Here is a 16,884-nt window from a genome sequence, read left to right as displayed (position 1 = left end):
AGTGAGTACACCCCTCACATTTTTGCAAATATTTCATTATATCTTTTCATGGGGCAACACTATAGAAATGAAACTTTGATACAATTTAACAGTAAATCCATAAGCTATACAAGCTGTACACTTATATCAAAGTTTCATTTCTATAGTGTTGTCCCATGAAAAGATATAATAAAATATTTGCAAAAAAGTGAGGGGTGTACTCACTTTTGTGAGATACTGTAACCTGCAGTGGAGAGCAGCCTCTCTGCTGTTCTGTTAACTCTGGAACAGACATCACTGAGCAGGTGCAGGGTGGTTGAGGTTAAATCAGACTGAATACAAAGTTATTTTCTTTAATGCTGCAGTGTGTGTTGGTCAACTGCTCTCATTTGTAACTGCTGATTGCTGCTCCACTCTGCTAACAGTGGCCTATGAGTGACGGCGTAGAAAACTCACAATGTACTTCACGTTTGTCTCGCAGAGGTAATTATTTATTCATTAAATAGACAAACTGCTTGCAACCACTGCCATTTTTGAAGATACAAAAATACCGCCGCTCTGTCAACATCTCATGGTGTACCTTTCAACAAAGACGGCGGCCAATAATACAAAGGCGGGATTCCCATTTGGGATTTGGTGAAACAGCAAACCACAGTGTTAATCAGCAGTAAGCCATAATTTTTTAATAATAGTCTGAAAATCATGATCATTAATCTTTTGGGATTAATAAAGTATTTATCTATCCATCTAGGGTATGACAAAAGCTTTAAACTATTAGCAACATAATATGACTGTAAGTTAGTCATTTGAAGTTTTCATATTATTTTGTCTTAATGACATTCATTTAGAGTCCATTTACAAAGCACATGTTCTTGTTGAATATTATGACACGTGCAGAGATGGTGTAATAACTTTGTGCTTCCACTTCAGTAGCATGTTCCTCTTTTGGGTTTCACAAATGGTCAGACAAACTTTATTATCTGAAACCCCTTCTGTGTTTGACCATGAGTAAACATGATCACTGCTGGTGATAATAGTGATGTATCAGAAAGAACATTTGACACAAACTTTCCACAGTTCCAGCTTTTTTTTCTTCTTTTTCTTAAAGCGCTTTAGACGTGTGTTGTTGTATGATGTAGTACTACAGCATAAATATCACAGTAGTTGGCACTAACCTGTCTCCCTGGGGAGGCATGGGTCGGGGCCCTTGGCCTCTGGGCCGATCCATTCGAGGGGAGAGCGGGGGTCGGCCAGGTATCCTCTTATCACGGCCTGAAAAACACCAATTAATAAAGCTGTTAGGACTGAATGGCCTTTAGCTAAAGTCTTTAATTTCAGTGTAGATTTGATAACATACGTTGTGTTCTTGAACAATCAGAAAAAGTTGAAATAAGTGATGAAGAACTGAGTATTGAGGGACATTACATCAACTTTGCCAGAAAAGCGGTGAGAGGAAACAGAGATGTTGACTTTTCAGGTAGGAGGAAGAATTCATTTAGAACTGGACCAGTTGATAACATGGACATGGCATCAGTAGTAAGAGTTGATTCTGTAATCATTTACTAATCTGATCAGTTACATACAGTCCTCACATTTAAGAATCTGAAACAAGGTAATGTTTGTCATTTTATTTTACTAATAAAATAAAAAAATGATTTGCAGTTATTAAACCTGCCATTTTCTTAATCACGTAATTCCTTCAGCACACATTTTGGCTCCTTTTTTTATCAAAATGATTAACGATTGCATCAGCATGAATGAAATGTTATCAGACGTAAATGTTTAAAAAAAGTGTCTTTTCCCACTTGAGCCTGCTCACACTTACTGAGCAAAGGATGCAGGAAGGGTTGGGACATGACACAAAAGTTTGCTGCGGTTTTAATTTAGCACTTCATAACCAGATATAAAACTTTTATTGTATAAGAAATCACAAGTCCTCTTCCTTTTAAGTGCTGCATTCACAGCAGAGTAGGAGTGTGAAGAGATCTTGTGCTACAAGATCTTGCGAGATTAAAATATGACAATATTTTTAATTGAGATGAATGCTGTCTCGCGGAGCAGTATTCATGGGACGGCTCGCCCCAAAAAAAGAAAAGAAAAAGAAAAGAAAAAGAAAAGATGATGGGGTTTCAATCGCTCATTTGAACGTCATGTCTTCTTTTTATGTCACTGTGTGGGTTAACTGACATTGACATTGTGATTGTATATTATTTTGGTATTTATGGTTGTTATTTCCATAAATACCAAAATGATCTATCTATATGGGGAGTGGAGGAGGGGAAACCTTTTACAGTGCTTGCATTTTGCAAATGATAATTCATACTTAGAAAGTAGAACTGAAGTGACATTCATTACAAGATGATCAGTTAAAACATTTCAAAAATGCACCTGTATTGTTTTGCATTTTGTGACTTTCAGTCAAATAAAAGACTATTTGTCCAATCGTATGTTTCAGCATTAAAGTTTTCTTAAAAATAGTGTTAAAATCTCGTCTCGTTCTCGTGAACCCAATATCATGTATTGTCTTGTCTCGTGAGCTGAGCGTGAGCGTATCGTCACACCCCTACAGTGGCGTGTTCATGCAGCTTACTGAGCCAGTCGCATGATAAAAATGTCATCGACACGCCCACTCGCTTGATATGATTCCTCCAGAAAATGCCTGACTTTGTACTCGGGAGCTGGCAGGGCAAAATCAGATATTTGAGTTCAAACATACAGCTCCTGTGGGTCATTTTGGGATAACTAACTAAATACTACTAACTGTGGTGATAAAACAGGTACAGTGACTGAGTGAGTGTTTACGCTGTTTCTCACCTCTGTCTGGAGACATGGCCATTCTTTTGCTGAGCGGGGAACCTGGCCTCTCTTTGTCTGAAGGCAAGTACCTCTTCCTGTTGCCCTTATCTCCCTGCTGCAGGAAAATGACAGAATATGAAATGAGGAAAGCAATTTTAAAAAAGGAAGGAAATTTAAAACTTCTAAATGCCAAAAGACTTGGGTTAGAATTGCCCTGTGATTTTTTGAGGAAACATGTCGGTATAATTGCACACTGGTTAACAAAAGTATGGAACTAATTGGGTTAGGGAGGGAAGTTTATTAGTGATGGAAAACCCTACTTAATACAAGTTAAAAAAGAAGAAGCAAGAAGGAGTCAATTAGCTAACTTAGCACAGAGACAGGAAACAGGGAAACTACTAGCCTGGCTTTGACCAAAAGCAACACAATTTAGTAAGACACCAACCAACACCTCTAAAACTCATTGATTAACACATTAGGCTTTCTCCAAGTTAAGTTATTAGGAGTTTATTTTCCTGGCTGGGAGCAGTGACTTCCTGAAGTGGACTAACAACTGGCAAGATAGCAAAATCTCAAAATGTCAAATTATTCCCATGATTAATTTTACACTGGATTTGAAATATTAGCACTGGGCAAACTATTCTTTTCAAATGTTCCAGCCAGTGTGCAACTATGCAAACTCATTCTACATGTTAATACTTGACAAAAGTATGTTTTTTGTTTACTTTTACAGTTGTGACTTGCAGTGGACTCATTGACATTATAAGTGGCAGATTGACTGTTGAACTACCGGATTAGTCTGTGTCAACCTTCTTTTTTTATTTGGCATTTATCATGATCAAAACTTCAACAGGATCAAAGGAGAAAAGTCTTCAACATCAACATATGTTGCCTAGTGACTAAAAGACTTGATAGTTGACTCCAAATGACAGACTGCACAGTCACTTTTAACTGTTTTCATTTTCCTACCAGAGTATGTTACTGCAGTCTCAGCCTTCAGACGAGAGTCTCAATGAACAACAGCTGTATATATCTGACCTATTCCTTGAAGTCACACAATAAGTAAAACCATGTTTTGGTCAACACTTTATCTGTGCCAACTCCCTTAAGGGGCTTCTGGAAAACGTATCAGGATGGAACACACCAGCAGTGCATGAGGCACACCTGTTTCCAATATGACAATGTGTTTGGGTCAAGACTATCCCACAAATTTGATTACATTCAATCCCCTCACCAATAGCTTGACTTATAACTCTGTTTGTACGGTGAGTTTTTTAATTGATCCAATGTCTTCATTTCTAATTTAAACTAATATTACTTCATTAGTGATAAAGGGACCAACCAAAAGCCACTGTAAGGCCGTAGTTAAGACCGTATTCAGACCATATCAAATATTGCAACGCCACAGGGTTGTGTCGGGTGTTTATTTGTGCTCTAGAGCCGCTGCAATGCCTAATTTGAATGTGGCCTAACACTACAGATAGGTGCGGAAAATACGTTTTTTATGATTTGGGTGGACAGGGCCATTAAAAAAAAAAAAAGGGAGCAATAGTAACCTTGTTGAGGAGGGTAAGTTTGATGTCTTTATGAGAACCTGAACCTCCATAGCTTCCTGGGGGACCCATGGCGCCAGGTGGAGGATGTAGAGAGTGGCCACCCCTGCTCCCAGGCCCTGATCTGGGCATGGAGTTGCCTCCTCTGGGTAGAGGACCAGATGGGTCCATCTTCCTGCGATCCTCCCTGAAGGGTTCATCTTTCTTTGATGGTCTCTCTGTGATGAAGAAGAGACGACATGAGTGCTGATGAGCCACACAACGCTAATCCTCTCTACATTTATCTCATATCAGCGTGTTATTTTACTGTGTGTTGTATTTGACGTTCTGCTCCACACTGACCCCTGTTCTTATCTCTGCCGTGCGGAGGACGGTCCCGCACTGGCCCCCCTCGCTCCTTGCGTGGGTGATTCGGCGTGGGTGATCGGGAGCTCGCCGAGGACACTGGACTGGCGAGGTCGGCGTACATGTCATCCGAGTCTGCGCTACGCACAGAGCTGCTGCTGGATGATGCTGATGACACTGAAGACACACTGCTGACACTCAGAGATCTGCAGAGAGAGATGAAAGGATTGAGCGTGAGCTGTGGGTTTATTATCACATGGAAGATCACAGCTGTCTCACACACTCAGTTACACAACACTATTACATGTCTGCACACATCTTGCTACAATTATGAGGACACTCACTGACATAATACGTCCAAATGATGCAGTAAATTTCTTCCTATGATAGTAACAGATACACACACACACACACCCATACACACCCTGATTAATAACTATCATACCTGGATTTCCTTGAGGGTTTCCCAACAGAGAAAGCACATGAAAACAAGAGAGAAGAGCACAACATTAACCCATATTATACATTTATACTGTATGTGCATTTATATTGACATAGCTTACACACTTACAGCCCTGCAAGTTCCATCACACTAAACAAGTGAGAAAAGCCAAAAATATCATACAGTTTTCACTTGGGCAAGTACCTGGATTTTCTGGATCCAGAGCGTGAGCGTGACAGAGAGTTGGATGAGGATCTGGATCTGGAGCTAGAACCAGTATAACTGCTACCGCTTCCACTAACACTCCCACTCACAGTCCGCCTGGAAGAGATATGGAGACAGAGACAGACTTTTTATGACTCTTAATGGATGAAAGAATGGATGATGACTGTAGAGGACAACGATAAAAAAAAAAAAAACTGCCAGATGTTTATTGTTATTTAAGTTTAACATTGTTTTATCATCACATTTTTGGTTTTCCTCACTGATTTCTACATACAAGCCACAGAATGCTCAGAAACCAGTTGTCTTTGAGTACTTCAGCTGCTTTACACAACCAGAATATTAAGTTAATGTGTGCAAATACGTAACCAGGATACTCCAAAAAGATGATCATAAGCAGGATACTAGTTATTCATATAAACACACTCAGTACAATTTCTTTAAAACAGAATAAAATCGGCCTAATATAGAGATGATGGTATGATATGACTCCATTCCATGTGAAGGGATATGTAACATCCTCCTGACTTAATAAATGTTCATAAAAGATGTGACATTTTAGTACCCTTAAAAAGTAGTGAAAAGACTGACCTCAACCCTTTTACTGTAACATTACTGCACAGACTCACTCAGACATGAGGCTTTCTGTAATGCCACCTGAGGCTACAATAGATATGCACTGTCAGACGGAAAATGCACCTGCAGAGCATAGGTGAGACATGCCTGGTTTCATTTTTTATTTTTCAGTACAACATACAGCAGTAACTGGTCATCAATGGTCTATCTATTTTCATTAGATGCAGGCACAAACATCATTATCTTTATAGTTATTGTTCTTAGTGTGGAAGGCCTTTTACATACCTATAATCATATCCAGATCCAAACTCTCTCTGTATTTTACTGCTGTAAAATATATATATTTATATATTAGGGCTGTCAATCGATTAAAAGATTTAATCGCGATTAATTGCACGATTGCCATGAGTTAACTTGTGATTACTCGCAAATTAATCACACAATTTTATTTTTTTCTAAAATGTACTTTAAAAAAGGGATTTTTTTCATATTTTTAATAATCTTATGAACATAGGGGAGGACACATATGCTTGCTTGATACAAATTATGTTTATTATTATTGAAACAATCCAGAACAATGAAATACTGCATACTGCAAAAATCTGCTGTGCACGCTCACACACACATGAACCAGTGTTTCCCTTATGTCCAATTCTCAGCCTTGCTGCAAAAAGGACTGTGCTTGAAGTAACGTGACGTTAACTATGTTGATTTCATTACAAGTGGCTAGCAGCTAGTTAACCATATAACTTTGCTTTTGGCTTCGGTGTATGCTTCATAACACAACCTGCCCCCTCCCTTCATAAACTACTGAAGTAGGGGGGGGATAAAAGCAGACAACCCAACTCTCCTGGACGTCCTGTAAGTCTCCAGCATATTGATAGCGGCTCCTTGACGCCCACAAATGAGACACAATCTCCAAGAATCTGGAGCGAGCAGGCAAGAGCGCACACTAGAGAGTGACTACGCACATGTTGGGGTGACTATAAATCTTTCCCCAGACCCCCCTAGTGTTGGTTACTGACACACAGCACTGCTGCTATAAAAATTTCTAGGGGAAACACTGCATGAACGTTCACACATACACACACACACACGCACCTTTGGCAGGCCCGTCGCAACTGGACAGGCAAACCAAGCAATTGCCTTGGGCCCCGAGCTGGCCGGGGGCCCCCAGACAACGACTGGTTATGAATTGAATGCAACGACAAACTGTGTGCACGTCCCTTTAAATGCTGTGATGGTCAATGCAGGAAAGTGCAGCGACACTGTTATCGGAATCCCCCTCAAGGGGGCCCCCCACAGTTGCTAGCTCGGCGGCGAGCTCGGCTGCTAGCATGGCGGCTAATTCGGCGGCTAACTTGGTGGCTAGCTCGGCGGCTAACTCATCTACTAACTCGGCTTCCCAGACCATGTAGCCACCTGCCCATTTGACATGCTGAACTACATATACAGTGAAAAGTTACTGGATCTTTACAGTAATCTAAGCATTGCCTTGTTGCTACTCCTGACTCTCCCTGTGACTGTGGCCTCAGGTAAGAGGAGCTTTTCAGCCTTGAAGCTGATAAAGACATATATGAGGTCCACCATGAGCCAAGAGAGGCTCACGGGACTGGCCGTAACGTCAATTGAGCGTGATGTTCGCTGGTCTTTGGAAGTGGAGGACATTGTGGTTGCCTTTGCTGAAGCCAAGGCTCGCAAACAGCAGATGTAGACATTTTGCATATTTTTTTAAAGGTGTGTGTACTTTTATCTATGTTGGATTTTATATTTAATACCGAATTTGCAATTTTTTATATATGTTGGTTGCAAATGTTCAAATAAAATAAGTAAATATACTATGTGTGCAGTAGTCTACATGCAACATTTGTAAGCAGTATTTGCACTGTTAAGAAATATTTTATTGATATAATGTGTGGTTGAACTTCAACAGTGTGTCTATGCTGTGGTTCCTGTAGGCTTTGGGTGGGCGGGGTGGGATGGTGAGGCGTAGTTTTTTTTGCTGTGGTCCAGGGGTGTCGGCGTCGGCGGTGGTGGGGGGGCCTCCAAGTCCATTTTGCTTGGGGCCCCCAAATTCCTTGAAACGGCCCTGACCTTTGGCAAGCAGGAGGACGTCTCTCTGTATCAGCTGTATGTTTGGTATATGAGACTCTGCTTGTTATCCAAAACGTTACTGCTGCATTGCTTCCTTATTTCCAAACTAAAGGCCGGGACAAGGGTCAAACATAACGTGCTTGTGTTAAAAAAGTTAACTCTTATGAAAATAGCATTTTCACGCTAAAACGTACATCAACCAAAATTCAAATTTTGGGGATTTGAATACATATGGAACTCTAATGTGAAGCTACAGAATGATATAAAAACCTCAAAAACAAAATAAATAATGTACCTGCTCTTTAAAGATAGTAAGACACTGCCATGTTTCAAAGATAACCTCATCCTGACCTACACCATATTACGTCTTCCAGTTGAAAGGAAGTAGACTATTGACAGAGTTAACAAATGTGTTGGAACAGGTATTCCTCAATAGTTTCCGTGGAGCAACCCATTCTGCGCACACATATATGCGGAGGTGAGAACACACCTGTATCTGTTCTTTCATGACCTTTAACTGGTGTTCCTCTCTGACTGATTTCCCTCTGTCACACCACACGCACGCACGCACGCACGCACGCACACGCACACACACACACACACACACACACACACACACACACACAGTTGTCTTCCCCCCCAAACACACACCTACACCTGTGTGGTATTTGGCACCACACAAAAACAAATATGCAAACAATATTTACACAGTTCTGCTAAATGCTTATCTGTCTGTTGGACACTATAAACACACTTCCATGCAGGTGTGAGGCCGGGTACACAAACATGCTGGCAGGCCAACATTCTTCCATCCACGTGCCCACACACCTGAAACTTAAAAGCACAGAATCCTCTGTTTTCCTGTATGCCCACGCTGTGCTCACACGGCATTTTATCATAACCAGGTTTTCGATCCGGTATGACGAGACCAAATGAAAGCTGATATCTATGAAAAAAAAGTGGAAACCCCAAGCGCCTAAGGGTTGATTACTTTTCCTGAAAACAAAAAAGATTGGCTCTAGCATTAAACTGTAGCAGTTCACAGAGAACTGAGAGATGCTGTGGCTTTTCTTTATCATTAGACCAACAAGAAACATGGGAGAGAGAGGGGCGTGTGACATGCAGCAAAGGACCTCCGACCCGGGATTCGAACTGGGGTCGGCTGCATATATGGCATGCGCCCTAATCGTTATGACTTAGTTTGATTAGTTTTATTTATTGTTTTCACACCTATTATTCTTATATTTTTGAACTATGTGTATTTTATACATCATGTAGTATTACTTCTGTGCCTCTGTCTTTACCTCGTTGCCTTGTGTGGTTTTATTTTATCTTTTAAAGCACTTTGTGTTAAGAAAAGTGCTATATCAATAAAGTTTATTATTGTTATTATTATTATTATTATTATTACTAAGTTATCCTTTATACAGCTTCTTACAGGTTCTGGTGTCTGTATAACTGACAGCTGAAGTTACACTGAGACTACATTCACATCACCACACAACTACACAACTACTGATAACGACATCTGTACTGTATGATCGGCTAGATGGCATAGGAAATTAATCATCACATGTAAAGTTACAAGTGCAGAAAGCTGTCTTCTTAACTTCACTGCCACACCTTCCCTGAGTCTTGCTTCATTTCATAAAAGTTTTGTTTTCCTCTTACAACTCAAATGTGAAACTCAACGTCTATCCACACCTGAAACAAAACTGGAAAAGTGCCAAATTTAGTTTGGAAGGAGAACACAGAGGAAGTGATACCTTTTTATATGTAGCTGGCAAAAATAGACATTACAAATAAATTTGGCATCTTCTTCCTGACAAGTAAGAGCACTTCCCTTATCTCTGTAAAACATATATTTACAGTGTAAATAAAAGTGCATTTATGTCCAATCACGATTTTATCCAGTAAGATGCAAGTAGAAATGGCTAACATGGCTTACTGGGATTATTATAATTGTAACAGAGAGGGCAAATGCTACAAGAGGGCAAAATGCTCAGTGTTTGGCTTTGGCTATAGAAAAAGTTATAATGTTCACAAGTTTTTATGCTTCATGAAGCTGTGTTTTGGGTGATTGGAGAATGATCTGTTTGATCTTAAACATAATTCTACTAGTCCAGTAAGTTTTTATAGTCAGCTGCTACTAGGCCTGTCGCAATAACTACATTTGCTGGACGACATATTATCGTCATAATATTCGCGATAAACAATATTATTGTCATTTGAAGATAATTTTATACCACTGATATAATGATAATATAATAGCATAATAATGCAAGAGAGGCGGGGGCTGAATTTAGAGAGTGAGCGCTATACAGACTACAATTATGGTTGGGGACAGTTTCCAATCAGGATGTACACAGTAAGGAATGGAGGACACTACTTGTTTAACCAATGTGACATGAATAGCTTCTTAGCTGCTCGTGTGAAGTGTGGCAATATTGAGATCAAAAAATGGTCAGGGTCATGCCCATGTCTCATATGATAAATCCATATTATAGACATGATGATGATAATTACGTTATTGTATGTCAATAACATAATTATTATGACAGGTCTAACTGCTACAGGAAGCGGTTTGTTTTCTCTAAACAGATTGGCTTCCAAATTTGCTGATACAGGCATTTTGTCATAGAAGCCACGATCAACTTCAGACAACTGAGTTTGAATAGACCGACAGGAACACTACATTTCCTGTCATAAATACATTTCTTAATCCAAAAGATTTTCAGAGAAAGACAACCCTGCAGCAACATTATCCTTTTATATCCCACTTGTACATTGCTTTAAAATGAACAGAGTTTGATGAATAAATGCCTACCTCCGGGGGGGATGCTGCTGCCGTTCTTTCCGTCTGCCTTCTCTTGGATTGGGGGGCTTTCCAGGTTCCCGTGGTGGCAGGGGTCTCCCTGCTCCGCCAGGGCCTCCCCCACCACCTGCACCTACAGCCTCCCGGGGATTGGTGGGAGGCTTCCCTCCCTCTGGAAGGGGTTTGGAAGGTCTTCCCTGTGGTCCGCCAGGCGGAGGAGGGCTGGGAGCTTTCTTCATGGGAGGCTTTTCCCTGCGAGGAGGGGGCATGGCACCCGGCTTCAGCGGCATGCTTCGGGAGGGGGAAAAGGCACTTCTTGGTTTTTTCAAGCATGCAGACAGTGACAAACAGGCTATGTGCTAACAAGTAGCATGCCAGCAGAGCACATGCAACGTTTCAGCTGATGGTCAATAAATGATCATTGAACAGACATGATGAAATGCAATGGAGGAGCAACCCCAGCCACAGACTTCAAAGTGACCTCTTATAACAATTCATGAGTTGAATTAGGCTCATGAACAATCCTCCTCCTTCTTCTCCATACTGAACAGTAATAAGAATAATCCAAAGAGAAAGATGGATGGAGGGAAGGGGTGTAACAGTAAGTGTATCCATCCCAAAAGGTTTGGTACATGATGTTTGGTTGGGAAAGTGACTGTGACTCAAACAATAACTGTCAGAATACTTTTATTATTCACTTACTCTGACATGCACAACAATTATTCTACAGAGTTTCACCCAGAACATTTTGGCAGTGCACCATACTCATGGATGCATGATAGCTGGCTTATGTGGTGTTTCTGCTGGAAGTCTTGTAAGAAACAGAAAGTAACACAACTAAACTGTGTCAGTAATAGTTTTGACCAATGAGGTGCTGTTGGATATTTACATGTTTTCAAAATAAAGGACTAAATTGTTCTTTTCTACCTTTTTTTCCTGCTGTACTGACATTGTACTGAACTGTGATTTTTGTGTACTGTTACACCTTTAATGGCAGCTAACACAGCATGGCTGACTATGGCTGAAATGAATGTGTGTGCTTAGATTTACCCTTTAGTGAGCACAGGAGGAAGGTCTGGTTTGTTCTTAGCATTCCTGGGTGCTGCTGGACTCGGTGAGGGAGACGTGGAGAACGATCGAGACCTGTAAATCAACAACCAGTGATTGTATGAAGCTGTGTTATGTCATTCAGAAACAAACCTAACAAATCAGCAGTTACAAAAACTTGTACCGTACCTTGTTTGATATACCTTTTCTATCAAACAATCTTGCCATACAGATTTTAAAATGCTTTGAGATGTTTATCATCTTTGAGAATGATGTTAAATCTTTGGCAATTTAACAGAATTTTTGTTTTTGTTTTACAGCTTTTGTGAATGTTATTTACAGGGCCTAATATTGTAGTTGAACTATCAGTGTGTAAACAGGCACAGTATTATTTGACACTATTATTAGCATGACATGATCAAATAAAGGCTGGTTGCTGAAAAAACCCTGGTAAAGAAGTGGAAATACCTGGACTACAACAACTCACATGGTCAGTGTAGCACAACAATAATTATGTCACCACTCTGTTGCTTTGACTGTTGATGTTTTTTTTGAACTACTGATTAAGATATGTCACTATTTATGTCTCTAAATATTTTTTTGCTGTCAATTAAACTCAACAGTTTGTTCAGGTGTTCCTTCAGGAAAATAAGAGATTATTCTCTTTGCATAAAGACTGGAAACAAGAAGTGTTATTTAGTTTGTTCAAACCGATTAAAATCCAAATTATTACTTACCTGTTTTAATGCTATAACAAGATATAATGTGTTAATGAGTGAGCTTTACAGGTGCTGATATGTTTGGTCAGAGCTTTGTTTCCATTCTTTATGCTTAGCTAAGATAACTGCCTCCAGCCTGCAGATTAAAATTTAATGTAGAGGCATGAGAATTATATCATTCATCTCATTTAACCTGGGGCAGGAAAGTGGATAAGCTTATTTCCCATGTGTCCCAAATGTCAGACTATTCCTTTAATGACTCAGAATCGGAGCAGCAAAAAAATTGAGTATGTTGTTGTGATGTTATGAAACTGTTCATTATACTAAATCCTTCAGGATAAAAAAGTGAAGGTTTCTTAATAAAATTGACTTAAATAGAAGCCTGTCTCTTGTATAAGCCTTTTTATTATGACATTACACATTTAGCCTCCTGTAAAAGCTCACTTTGTCTTTTTTTTAAGGTATGGACAGAGTTAGGTCAGCTGTTTTGCCCCCGAGCTAAAGTTCACATTAAACCTCCAGCTGCTCACTCGTCCGTTGCCATTACACATGCAACAAAAGCTAATCAGATATTTTAAATAATTAACATGGACGTCATATGCACGTCACTGTCTTTCTACTATTCTTAAAAATATATTAATATTTGAATGACTTAATCAAGACATTTCCACACACACACACTTTTGTGTACCTGGAGCGGCTGCCGCTGAAGGAGCTGCGCTGGGAGGAGTGGCTGGAGTAGGAGCTGAATGAAGATGAGCGGCTGCGAGACCGAGATGAGCCGGAGCCCGTGTAGGATGAAGAGCGAGACGAAGACCTGCAACACACACAAACACATGTGAGACCAATGAAGGGCTTCTTAAAGAGTGATCAAACATCCTGCTACACACATATAAAAACCAAGCAAAGTGAGGCATGTAATCTCTAGGGATTAGAATCTAAATGCAACCTTCCAGTTGGGATATACATATTTTTTTGTCCAGCCTGGCAATTCCAGACAGTTTTAATCCCTAAAATGCATATTGAGCTTCATCAAAATTGTTAAATATTTATATAGCTAAGAACATAACTCCCTTTACTTGTCATGTCAAGTACTACTCAGCCTGTGGAAACAGCTGGAAAATGAAGTTTCTAATGTTTGACACTACAAAGATGCCTGTATTTCAAACTAAGAGTCATTGATATGAATTGTAGTTTCTGTTATGAACGCCCAGAAACTGTTGCCCATTTGTGAATATTTTCTGGCAAAATACCGTTTGTGCTTTTATTGTTGAAAATATTGATGAAAGTGTTCATTTTAAACAAACAAAAAGCAGTGTGTGTAATGTATATCGACACGGCCCGACATGTGCAAGGTCCCGCCCAACACTGCTTGCAGCTTTAATATTAATTTATAGTTGTAATATGTACATTTTCTTTTACATGTACATTTACTCTTCTTTATTTTTGTTATATGTACCGACAATGGTTTTATACATTGTGTAAATATAAACAGCTTTTACATAATAACTTGGGGTGAGGAGCTGTCTCAGCCCAAGTTATTATGAAAGACAGCAGAGGCTGTCTAAAGAAAAGACGCTACTAGTTGCATTATGGATAATATATAGAGTTATCAGAGACTGAGCCACGCTAGGAACTAAAAGTCAGTATATCTCAAAACTCTGCTTCCTTTATTACGTGGCAGGGTTATCTCTTACATAACCCTTTAAAAGCACAAACAAACTGGCAACATTATAAAAAGCACTAACTGCCAGATTAATTTTGTTCCAAAGTTTTAAGAAGTGTCTCCTTTCATTAAGTCTTTGTGTACATTACTATTTTTAAAAGGATGGGATTCTAAGACATTTTTGTAGATAAAATTCCACAACATTGACATCACATACAGACAGCACGCCATCTCCCATACTTCATCAAACCTGTTGAAGCACAACAAGAGTGAAAGCTGTTATCATCTACTTCCTCATTAAGTGTGCCAGGAAAAGGAGAAGAGGAGGTGAATTTCTTTACCATTCACAGCCCAATTATGAAATTTATTAAAAATATTCAAACTGCAAGTGAGTAAGTAAGTACAAATGATCACCCAATTCTGTGTTTGACCTTTTTAACCAACATCATTCCAACTTATTGCCACAGGTTTTACATTTATTATTGGAAATGATGGTCAATACGACAAATGACATCATACATTTGATCATTCAGTTTAGTCAGGATACTGTTGGTTTGACTCTTTATAAAGCATAAAGAAATTAAACAAATTATCACCCCTAAAATGAAAATAGTGATAACTATACTTGCAAAGAATGTAGTATGGAAACAATTGTGTGATTTCCCAGCAATTAGACATAATAAATCTATATTTCTGACATTAAAAAAATTTGAGCCAAGGACAACAGAAGGCTTAAACACAAGTGAGTAAACATGACATCTACCATTATGTGACTTCCCTTAAACCTAAAAGCACAGGATGATGAAATTACACCTACACTAATTATTAACTTAGAAGACGTCATGGTTATAATGATTTAACAGAATGCATATAGTACAATGCCTGTAGAGTCACAATATTAACCCCTGTCTTGGATGTGTTTTATTATTTTACAACTTTGTATCACAGTGGATGTAATTAGGATTTGACACTGATTAAACAGAAATTACCAGCTGATGTAAACTAATGACAAATATGATGTGGATGTGTTGTTTCCTAGTTGCATCACAGCTCTGTCACAACTCTACCTCTCTCTGTTTCAACATCTTCTATACAGCAACTATTTCTAAATATAGTTTCACAGTGCTTTACTCACATTTTTCATTTTACAAGCATAGTGAAAACACTTGCAGCTCATTTATTTGTATTGTACTTTTCAAAACAATAGTTACACAGTGCTTCACAGAGCACTGGAACACTGTTGTGGTAACATGTTTTGAAGCTGTACTTTACCCAGTTTAATTGAGACACAGCAGCGTGACATCTTATTTTTTTTTTATTCTATGTGTACTTCCTGAATAGTGTTTATTACCAGAAGGAAAACTTTACCATTCCTAATAAATTTCCCGCTGAGGAAAAAAAATCAACCATTTATACAAGCAAACACAAATAAATACAAGACACGTTATGTGAGAAGTACAGAATTGATTTTCCCAATTGCTTCAAACTTCTTTCCCCTCATGATGACAGTAAACAGGGGAATTCCTACCTGGAGGAGTTGGACAGAGAGACAGAGGAACCAGAGGGTCGATGACGGCGGCGGCCTCGTGGTGGTGAGCCCAGCCCGGGCCGTCTCCTGGGGGATTTGGACCGGCGCCACGGGTCTTTCCATTCATCGGGCCGTCTCATGACTGGAACAACCTCTTTCTTGGAGGGAGGCTCCATGGGCCTGCTGAGAGGATGGAAGAAATTAAAAATTGCTGTTTAGAGGTAAGCTGAATGATAAAAGCATATATATTGTACATTCTTCTTTTGTTTTCACTGCATTGAAATCAACATTGTTGCATTAAAAACATTCAACATATATTCACATTTGGGGAATTGCAAAGTTCAAGAACCTCGCTAGTTTTTCTTTAATAGTATCAGTATGTAGTGGACCCTGAATTAAGCAGGTTTATGTCAAACTATTGTGTCCAAGGTCAAAAAATGAATTTTCATGCTGAGCTTTTGTAAACTTTTTCTTAATCTTGGGTTAAAATAATTTGGCAGTGGACACAGACACATGCTGTCCACTGTCCAGCTGTTTTCATACAACAGCTGGACAGCACTTGAGCCACTGCAGTTACAAAGCAGGCTGTGGTGATCTAGCATCACTCAGAATGAGGTAAGTGTGTTTGACTCATCCACTGACTCTTCACTCTTAATGGTTGCTGATGTATATATATAGACCTTATGCTTCAATGACCCAATTTCCCCTTAACTAATGCCCCATCTACTGTATTCTAATAAAAGGTTAATAAAAAGTTGTGGTCAAAGTTTCTGGAGGTATTTTTAGAGTTGAAACTCATTTGGCTACCTTGACACATTCATGATGAATATCAGAACTGGAAAATTCTTAGCACCCCACAATTACACATTTTTATATTGTATGACCACCTTTACATAAATCATCTGAAAGGTCTGATGAATTGAATCCTATAATTATTTCTTAATATGACAAGTCCAACTGGTAGGTTGAGGTTGTCACACATGTACATGACTGATGTTTTTTTTAGGTATGTGATGCAACATGTGCGTACTCATTGTACTGTGTCTGAGTAATAAACAGCTCTTATCCAGCTATTGTTTGTGATTCGATTCAAAACACGCAC

At 39.3% G+C, this 16,884-nt stretch overlaps 1 protein-coding gene across 1 annotated transcript in view; it reads right to left on the bottom strand.

Moving 5' to 3' along the window:
• Positions 1–16,884, bottom strand: part of zc3h18 (zinc finger CCCH-type containing 18) — a 44,459-nt gene that overhangs the window by 2,411 nt on the left and 25,164 nt on the right. The window contains exons 10-19 of the mRNA XM_053319204.1: positions 15,783–15,965; positions 13,280–13,405; positions 11,873–11,965; positions 10,835–11,113; positions 5,320–5,436; positions 5,119–5,127; positions 4,671–4,879; positions 4,332–4,546; positions 2,794–2,890; positions 1,155–1,251 (exon numbers count right to left, since the gene is read on the bottom strand). Coding sequence (XP_053175179.1) covers positions 1,155–1,251; positions 2,794–2,890; positions 4,332–4,546; positions 4,671–4,879; positions 5,119–5,127; positions 5,320–5,436; positions 10,835–11,113; positions 11,873–11,965; positions 13,280–13,405; positions 15,783–15,965 — 1,425 coding nt within the window. The remainder of the gene's footprint in view (positions 1–1,154; positions 1,252–2,793; positions 2,891–4,331; positions 4,547–4,670; positions 4,880–5,118; positions 5,128–5,319; positions 5,437–10,834; positions 11,114–11,872; positions 11,966–13,279; positions 13,406–15,782; positions 15,966–16,884) is intronic.

Source organism: Scomber japonicus, chromosome 5 (genome assembly GCF_027409825.1).
Source record: "Scomber japonicus isolate fScoJap1 chromosome 5, fScoJap1.pri, whole genome shotgun sequence".
Lineage (NCBI taxonomy): Eukaryota > Metazoa > Chordata > Actinopteri > Scombriformes > Scombridae > Scomber > Scomber japonicus.
This window is presented reverse-complemented; position numbering and strand designations above follow the sequence as displayed.